The 9,687-nt window shown below is 36.2% G+C and overlaps 1 protein-coding gene across 1 annotated transcript; it reads left to right on the top strand.

Moving 5' to 3' along the window:
• Nucleotides 1–448: 448 nt before the first annotated feature.
• LOC125818022 (adrenodoxin-like protein 2, mitochondrial) lies at nucleotides 449–9,265 on the top strand. The gene is made up of 8 exons (XM_049497527.1): nucleotides 449–628; nucleotides 729–825; nucleotides 5,548–5,615; nucleotides 5,806–5,852; nucleotides 7,611–7,717; nucleotides 8,476–8,525; nucleotides 8,656–8,738; nucleotides 8,825–9,265. The coding sequence occupies exons 1-8, from the start codon at nucleotides 545–547 to the stop codon at nucleotides 8,937–8,939; spliced, it is 651 nt and encodes a 216-aa protein (XP_049353484.1). The 5' UTR covers nucleotides 449–544; the 3' UTR covers nucleotides 8,940–9,265.
• The last annotated feature ends 422 nt before the right edge of the window (nucleotides 9,266–9,687 follow it).

The following is a 9,687-nucleotide window of genomic DNA, read 5'->3' as shown; positions in this document are numbered from 1 at the left end:
TATGTTGAGACTTGAGTTGCCATTTTGGCCAGTTGAATGTTGATCTTTAAAACATTCTAAGTTATTTGTTGAGACAGTTTAATTTGATTGTATTTCAATACTTTCTTTTATCATGAGTAAGTCTTTCGCTAAGAGCTAAGTCAGGCCAAGGGTTCGTTTGGGGCCAACAATGGTTCTCGAGTGCCAGTCCCGCCCAAGGTGTAGGCTCGGGGCGTACAACACATTTCTATATTAAGTAACAATTTAACAATAAAATGTTTATTTTACTCTTAATGAAATAATTTACCGTCACACAAATTTTTATCATTCATTTTGAACCATAAGTTTAAAAGTCTAGCTTTCTTTCTTAAACTTTGTGTCGAGTGAAACTATTTCACACAAAATGGGATGGAGGGAGTAGTTTTTTCATAATTTTGTACTCTCCCAAGTTCCAAACAAACCCCAATATATACAGGTTTTAGTTACAAGAGGGTTTAGCTGAAACTACCCGACCCGACCCGTTTTCCATTCTTCTCCGGCCGGTGACCTCCCCTCCCTCTCCAAAATGGTCGGCTTCCATGTTCGCCGACTGGCCCATCGCCTCACTCGCTCTTCTCTCTCCTCCCTTCTTCTTCATGATTCTGCTTCTGTATGTGCATATTTTATTAAATTCAAAAAGTTAATTTGTTTTTTATGTGCATATTTTATTTACTTTGGTTGATTTCTAAAGAGTTGTATGTTCAATGTAGGCGGCGCATGTATCATTATTGAAAGTGGGTTCAAGGAGTTACAACACTGCGGCGAAGAATCGAATTAGGGGTTTGTTTCCATCCAATTGTTCAAATGGTATGTCTCATATGAGCCTCATTTGCTTCTGGAGTTGAGTTAATTTTGGTAAAGTTACAGCTTTCTGTATTTTGATATTGGTTTATGCCTTTGAACCTGAGGGTGTGACCTAGTGGTCAATGACATGGAATTGAGAACAGTCTCAGGTTCAAACCCCACAAGCCTGCAAACTGGCCTGACACTAGGTTATATAAAAAATAGAACTTGGTTTATGCCTCTGTTGAATTGTGTGAAGCGAAACACGAGTGGTTGAGAAATTGTCCATGGAAGTCAATTTAGGTGCGGAATGGATCCTTGGGTTATTGGTGCTTATTTATGTTGTCCTACTACATTGTTTCAATTTCTTTGTCCTATTTTCCTCTTTAGTCCATTTTAAAAAGAATGTCTTCTTCCTTTTATAGCAACTCTATAATTCCAACTTTCCACATGACATGTTTAATACCACGAGATTTAGGACATTTTGGTACATTTGACATATCTTTAATGGAAGACACAAGATTCAAAAGTATCTTTACTTTTTAAAACTCCGTGCCAAGTCAAAATAAGGCAAACAAATTGTAACGGAGGTAGTGATATTTGTCTATTAGTGTGTGTTGGAGGGTCTAACATTATAGCCTTATTTTGTAGCTTGGCTTGTTTGTGAATTTTGTGAACTTAAAGAATTTTGGTATTTTGTTTTTTGGTTCTTGGGTGAAGTAGAGATACTTGTAATTTTTCGAGGATGGTTAAATTTTATAAACAGAGGACAAGGATTGTGCCAAAAAGTAATACACAGCTCAGATCCTTGACATTACTGTAGGAAGTTGAGAAATCTATCATCATATCCACAGAAGTGACAACTTCTAGTTTACACCAAAAAGCCATGAAAGTAATACATTTGTGCTTCAGTGTACGAGCATTCTCATATTTACTTCCGAAACATCTTTACTTTAACAGAAGACAGAGATACTTTTATTAATAATGGCGTCTAATAGATGCATCATTACAAAAGTACTAAATGCAAAACTCGAGGAGCCAATGAATTCAAAAACAGTTTTGCTTTACTTTTATCTCAATGTTTACACCAAAGAAGAAAGGGACAAAAAGCATTTTTCTTTTAGTGCAGGGTCTGTCATTGAGCATCTTCCAAGCATATTGCATTCCTATCTTTCCAGAATGTCCAAAATATAGAAGATGGTACCGCTTGCGATATCTTTTTTCTTTCTTTCTTTCTGTCTTCTCCACCTTCAGTTTGCCAAGTAGGTTTTGTCCATATGAAGAGCTGTTACCTGTCTTATACCAGTTTGAGATAGGAGTACCCAAGGCAAATCGAGTGTTTGGGAACATAACATATGAAGGTTATCGCACTTAAAATAACTTCCAATCCGTTTGGCTTTATCTCATAGAGAGAAGGAAAGTGAACTCTCCATGTTTGAATTGACAAGATGACAAAAGAAAGCAAATGACATTAGTTGATACTAATACTATTAATTTGCACTTTTGGTCATTCTGACAAATGTTTGTTTTGGCGGTATGAAAGAGTTGCATTTAAAAGGCTTGCATAAAGAAAGGTTATGCTATTGCTCTTGATTTTACCCTTCTTTCCTCTTAAAATCAGAAATAGAGAGCATTATTCTTCTCAAGCAACTTCTTTCACCAAATATATTAAAAAAGTTAATACTTTTATCTTTTCCTTTCTCTAATCTCACATAGTTCTAATCCTTAAATGATGATGATTCTTACTAAATTGGAAGTTTAAAAGGAGTTCGAGTACATAATACTGGTGCTTTAAGGAAAAAGGTTCCAATCTGAAATATAATGGAGTATTCTTAGTGATTAAATTTTGGTTTGGCTAGTAGAGTATCCTGTATTATTTAGGACATCATGTATAAGTTCATTGGAATTTTGAGTAACTCGCAACCTTTTTGAACCTGGTAAAAGTATATATATAAGAGCACTAAGGAAGTGCGAAGCCATTTTTACAATAGAATTCCACCCATGCTAGAAGTAAAAACTGAGTTTATAAAAGTGAACCAAGTAAATCTACTAGGAATTCTGTCTCCTCTAAGCTACTTTCTATACACCAAAAATACAACAACAATATACAACTCATCTTGAATTTCTGGAGAGGAGTGTGATTGCTGTAAAAAGTTCTTGCATTTCTCTCCTGCCGTGCTGTCCACCATAAACGAGCAGGTACCATTCTCCACCAGCTCAAGTTCTACTGCAGTTCCATTATAGTTCCAGTAGTGCAGCATTTCACTAGTGGTAGCTGCAATAGCCCAACTAAGTCCCTCAATGTTAAGAGTTGCCATAGCTGGTTAGGGATAGGGCAGTGGAGGAAAAGATGTCTATTACTGTCCAAAGCAGAACCATATAAAGGATATATGGAGCATAGCTAAAATCCCCCCCTCCCTTTTAAGATTTTTCTGAGTAAATCAAGCTTGTCTTGCCACTAGCCATGAGAAACAGACCACTTTGAAAGGAGCCTTGACTTTCCAAATAAACCTCCATGGCCAAACTACCTGTGATTTTTCTTGTCCCTCGTTTTCTGTTACTACGTATTGTTTCTTATGTTTCGGCTATCACAGTATTTTGCTACTGCTACTGTTTCTTTTCCCTGAATCCTATGTAATGTTTTTTTCTATTATTTGCTATGTCTTCTTTACTTCTGACATTCTGTTTTCATACTGCTCTGTTGTGTGATACTTGAGTCTAGGGTCTTTCGGGAACAAGTCTCTCTACCTCCACGAGGTAGGGGTAAGGTCATACACTCTACCCTCCCCAGACAGTACATCCAGACCCCACCTGTGGGAATTCATTGTCAAAGTGAAACCTCTTAATCTTTAATACCTTGGAAAGTTTCCAGTCTTCTTGAAAGTTCCACAGTTCTTTCAAGCTACCAGTCATGTAGGAGTCTTAAAAAAGTAACATTTCATCCATGTTGACCCGACAATGTTTCTAGCTTGGCTTCAGGGAGTGTGGTTATGCTATAGAATTCAGGAAAAAAGTCTTTGAGAAGGCCATGCTCAAGCCAGTTATCACTCCAGAAGAGAGTCTTCCTACCATTTTCTATCCATTTGGTATGTTGTCAGATAGAGAGTTCCAATGGAGTTTGATGGCTTTCCATACTCCCACCCCATATGGACTATTGCAACTTTAGAGCACCATATGGCCATCCTGTCCATATGTGTCATGAATTACCTGTCTCCACAGAGCGTTGGATTCCATATTGTATCTCCTTAGCCGCTTCTTGAGGTTCCTGATGTCCAGTCCCCCACCCCTTTCAGTAGTGAGGGGAGTGCTCCAGTTAACTAAGTGAAGGGCTTTCTTGTCTTTACTATCTTGCCAACTAAATTAGTCCTTGTGTTATGGGTTAATCTCATCTGTGCTTGTTATGTTATCCAACATACTGAAAAGGACCTTCAATTTGTGTGATATAAACCATTATCTTTGGTCAATGGTGTGAACTAAACTATATTTATAACTCTTGGATGAACACAACAATTTCTTGGAAATCCATAATGTACTCTCACTCAAGGCTAATGTAGCATATATTGGTCTAAACAACTAGAAAAGGCTGGGTACTTCAGATCAGGATGCAACAAGAGCAGTTGAAGTTAAAAAAACTCTAATTGGGATTTTTTTCCCGCTTTGTTTATGCAAGAATTGCATATTAATAAAAGAGCATTGTGGAAATGCAATTGTTAAAATGAATATGTGTTAATATAAAATTAGACAAGATTTGAAATCAGATCTGGTAGAAGGTGCAAGTAATGCATAGAGGATAAACTGAGAGAAGGTTGTGATAGATGGTTTGGTCATGTTTTACATAGACGTCCAAATGCACTGATCCTTAGATGTGACGGTATAGTGGTTGAAGGTGATAAAATGAGATGAGGTAGACTTGAAATCACATGATGGAAAAATGTATTAGATAGAAAATTTACAACCTCGCAGAAGTTATGATGACTTGATTAAGAATATAACAGATAACAATGGAAGCAAAGGATTCATACATGCACTACCAATTTGCAGAGATTGAGGTTGGCAATTACTGATACACTTACATTAGGTCTTCTCTTTCCAAGAGTCTTTTGTTTGGTTAGAATTGCATATCAGCAAAGGATCAAATGTGAAATGTACCTCTACTTTTCAAGAAATTCCCTGTTTGAGTATTAGAATGAAATTAGTTTGAGTAGAGCGGAATGAATATAGAGGATCATATACCTAAAGTTCGGATTGAGGCAAAATTATTGTTGTACTCTGGAACTGCCATTGTCCTCTTCACCTAAATATCAAGCCCCTTCCCTAGTGTTGCATTGCTCAACAAAAGGTGGAAGGTTGAACTGAAGTGGCAATGACATGCCAAAAAGTGCTATTGAAGCAAGTGGCCGTTGGTGATAATTAAAGTAATACGATTTTCCGTAGCCATGTGCTAAAAAATTCCTACCTTGGTTTTGGTTCATCGTTGAAGGTATGCAAAAAGTGTAGTAGGCGCTCACTCAAGTTTTGATTTTTGGTCAGTGAACCGAGCCTGGTATTTAGATGGAGATTGGTTGAGGGGAAAATCCATTATCCATTAAGCTTTAGAGGTGGAAACAACTAGTTTCTCGTCCGATAAGCTTTACATGTATGTTCTCCTATGCATAGATGTGACAGAAACTCAAGTTGCATAATATTCATGGGTCTAATATGATATTTCATTTTCTAAAGTACTTTTTCTCCTTGAATGCGTTGCAGCCATACCACCCTGCACCCCAGGGACATCATATGGACCCTTGTCGAGATACCAAATTTTGCTGGGCCTGGTCAGTAGCTTTGCAAGATAATGTAATACTTGAAAAGTTTCTAGAAATTATTGACTGTGAGACTCTTTAGTACCCCATCCTGTTGGATTTTGTTTCTTTTCCGTTGTTTCCATTCTAAGAAATAATTTATTTAATTTGAAATTTCATATCATTCTCCTTTTGTTTTACCTGAATTTTTGTTCTGTCTCAGAGGCATAAAGAATATTGCACTACTACAAGGAACGAGGAAAAGCAAACGTAAGTTATGTATGGATTGTTACCATTATTTTATTTTCTTTTACCAGTTGTTTCTCTTTGAACAAGGAAACCTTGTACTTCTTTACACAAGAGATGTGTCACTGTCTTATATTGCTAAATGCACTTCATGATTGAGAGTTGTGAGAATGTTTAAATTGTCTTGGTGATATAGGAATAAGTAGACCTGTTTGATTGGCGTAGTTGGGTGAGTAACGCTGCTATGTGGCTAATGATGCTTATCCAAAAAAAAAGAAAAGAAGATGTGTTGCTTATTACTGTTAACCTAACTATATTGATCAACATCTCAATTTTGAAGGGTAAATTCTAACTGCTATGTAGCAGAGCAGTTTTCGTGGCATATAAATTGATTGAAAATGTGAGGTTATTTTGATAAGGATTGGGACCTTGAATTTGCTTCTTGGGGAAGGAGATTCATGCAATGAATTTGGGTTTTCAAGGTCAATTAATGATGGTTAGGCAAATTTCTTGATTATATTTTATTTAATTGTTCCTTTTTGAGTTTCCTTTAAGAATACAATTGATGTACAAAGGTTTGATCCATGTAGTATTTGTTCTAGCCTAGTTAAAATTGATAACCATTAGGTTAGTTTGTACTTACTATTAATTTTGCTAATTAATTTGACATTTCTTTCAGTAAAAGTTGTATAAAAAAAGTCAATGTCATATCATAACCCAAGGATGTGGCTTAGCAGTCAATGAAGAGTGAAAACCATGGGAGACCAGGGTTTAATCCCCAATAGAGACAAAAAAAAAACGTTAGGGACTTTTCCATATGTGTAAGCCTTGGTGGACAAAGTTACCCATTACTTGTATCGGTAGGTATTAGACACCCAATGCAATTGTTGAGGTGCCTGTAAGCTAGTGACCATACACCGTCATAGAAAAGGGTCCTGTCATAATGTTGAAATACATTTCTTTTGTTTTGTTGGGAAGGTAGTAATAATACAATCTCTTTATATAATGAATAGAATGGACAATACAATTTTAATGATTGTGCGTATACTATTCCCTTCACTAAATCAAGTCCATTCTAAATTGGTCCAAATATGCATCAATGCAAATCCAAACTCTGACATTCCTAACATAATCAGATCAAAGCTGATGCTCTGATATATCTGATGTTTCCTTCTCTAAGATACTTTCATGGAACATATTTACACATGGTCCTTCTAATCTATAGTTTGGGAGTTCCCAAAAACTGCCCTCGAGATTGGGAAAATATTTTATGTTTTCTGCATCTTATGATTTTGTATATACCCTGTCTTTCTCTATCAAACAATATACATTATTTCACTGAGATCTCTCGTCAGTAGTTGAATAGCCTTTTAAGTACATGGTTATTTTGATCTTGGATTGCAGTCCAATCTCTCGTTGCGTTTGTTGCATAATTTCATCTCTAATATGGCTGTTGGCATGCTCCAAGATTATAATCTATAGTTTGGGAGTTCCCAAAAACTGCCCTCGAGATTGGGAAAATATTTTATGTTTTCTGCATCTTATGATTTTGTATATACCCTGTCTTTCTCTATCAAACAATATATATTATTTCACTGAGATCTCTCGTCAGTAGTTGAATAGCCTTTTAAGTACATGGTTATTTTGATCTTGGATTGCAGTCCAATCTCTCGTTGCGTTTGTTGCATAATTTCATCTCTAATATGGCTGTTGGCATGCCCCAAGATTATACATATCTGCTTTTGTTCTCCTCAAACTTTTACATGTTCTCTCTTTGCACAGAATATCAGTAACATTTGTTGACAAGGATGGAGAAGAGAAGCATATCAAGGTCCCTGTTGGAATGTCTTTGTTAGAAGCTGCACATGAGAATGACATTGAGCTTGAAGGTTAGCTTTGTTGGGGCATGCTAAATCTTACATGTTGATTCAATATTGGTATCCTTAACCAGTGTAGTATAGATTTTCAGGACGATATAGGACCTTTATGAATCTGATTACGCTTGCAATTAGTATGCTTTTATTGGGCGGATATTCTGATCAAACTTTTTCACCTCGCAATCATTCTTATCTGAAAAACATAAGAGTGATTAATTAAATTGTATAGTAATCTAAGTTCTCTGGAGTAGGTGAGGGAAGTCCCTGAGTTGATTCAAATTTAGTGAAAGAAGAATCTGAACTCAAAGCAATTCAAAAGGAATACTGCGAGTACTGCAAGTATTCTCGTCTTCATATTAAAGATACTGGTGAAGGGGTGATGGTGCTGAGATGAGTGCGGGAAGGTGTGTGAAAGTTGGTAATGAATCTTGAGACATAGTTTAGACTTTAGAGAGGCAATGCCGCAAAACTAGTTGGATACTGGAATGGGCCAATAATGGCAGTTGGGCATATTAGAGACGTACTAACATTCTTTCCTAATAATGGTGTAACCTTTCAATTTCAGTTTTACCTTAAGACAATTAATATGAGCCTCATTTACATAGGTCTGGTTAACGTTACTGAGTGATCATCTTCGTCTCCCTACAGTTTGAATTGTATACCAAAACAGTTTTGGGTGTTACTGGTGGAATTTACATTTCTTAGCATATCTAACTTTTGGTGCCTTATTGGTTGTTAACGTTAACCGAACAAAATTGGCTTTGATGCAGGAGCATGTGAAGGGTCACTTGCCTGTTCCACATGTCATGTGATAGTTATGGTATGTAATCATATTATTAGGCCATAAACCCCTCCTTTGCCCCAGCTTAGATGGGTCAAGAATCCATTTGAATGTTGTAATCTTTTAACTGAGCTACATTCATTATCTGAACTTTGGCAACTCTCGACAGGATGTGGACCAGTACAACAAGCTAGAAGATCCAACAGACGAAGAGAATGACATGTTGGATCTTGCTTTTGGCCTCACAGAGACGTAGGTCCCTTCAATTTGTTGTATTATTTTTCAGTTTACTGTAATATTCTCAAGCCTCTCATATATTCTGCATTCGTTCTCTGCAGGTCTCGTCTAGGTTGTCAAGTAATTGCTAAACCTGAACTTGATGGAATTCGGGTAGCTCTTCCTGCAGCCACGAGAAACTTTGCTGTTGATGGCTTTAAACCGAAACCACATTAGAGAATCTCTAACATGGATAAAAGATTACTCATGGGGTATATGCCAAAAATCAAAGCCTCCCAGTTTTGTAGGCCTCTTACAAGTGAGTGTATAATAATACCTTTAGGTTGAGTATGGTATCACATATTATGCTGGAAATCGTGACCAAAGTCAGCTGTTGTTTAGGCATTTAGTCAAAAGGATTTGATTGATTATTTTATTAATAATATCTCAAGGCTCAACTCCTCTTTTGATAGTGTATCTTTTCACTAGGTTTGCATTTTTTTGACTTTGGTTTAACACTTTTGTCAAATCATATTATTAAAGGTGTTTTATTTTCATTTCAAGTATATTCTTCAATCCACAGCTCTTGTGAGATGTATTGTGTTTTTTTTATAGTTGTGAATGTACCCTTTCATCTTACCTTTTATCTTATATGCAAACCAAAGCATTTAAAATACAAGAAAACATTCTTTTCAAACATTTCTCATAAACTTCTTTATAAATATTCAAGGTAAACAACTTGTGCTCTTTTGAAAATTATTCTTTACAACTTTTGTCAAAAATACTCTCTTCTTTTCTTTATTTCTTTCCAGGGAGGACCATGGATTTAGACATTCATTTTTCTTCTTTGTATGGTCAAAGAGGGGTCACAGAGATCAAGACTCTCAACATGTGGTGATTTTACTTAAAAGCCCATTTAGTACTCCGCCAAGTCTATGCATAAATAAGGATTGATTTTTACTTTCCCACCAAGCTACTATACGTT

This window comes from Solanum verrucosum, unplaced genomic scaffold, assembly GCF_900185275.1.
Source record: "Solanum verrucosum unplaced genomic scaffold, falcon-dt-bn FXZP01000253.1, whole genome shotgun sequence".
NCBI classification, from domain to species: domain Eukaryota; kingdom Viridiplantae; phylum Streptophyta; class Magnoliopsida; order Solanales; family Solanaceae; genus Solanum; species Solanum verrucosum.
The sequence above is the reverse complement of the archived record's forward strand: the minus strand, read 5'-3'. Positions and strand labels throughout refer to the sequence as shown.

Excerpts from the sequence above, each read along its gene's own strand:
- LOC125818022 (XM_049497527.1), top strand. The coding sequence starts at position 545 with ATGGTCGGCTTCCATGTTCGCCGACTGGCCCATCGCCTCACTCGCTCT. Across the intron at positions 5,616-5,805 it reads ACCAAATTTTGCTGGGCCTG|AGGCATAAAGAATATTGCAC; the intron begins GTCAGTAGCTTT and ends GTTCTGTCTCAG. Across the intron at positions 8,526-8,655 it reads CATGTCATGTGATAGTTATG|GATGTGGACCAGTACAACAA; the intron begins GTATGTAATCAT and ends AACTCTCGACAG.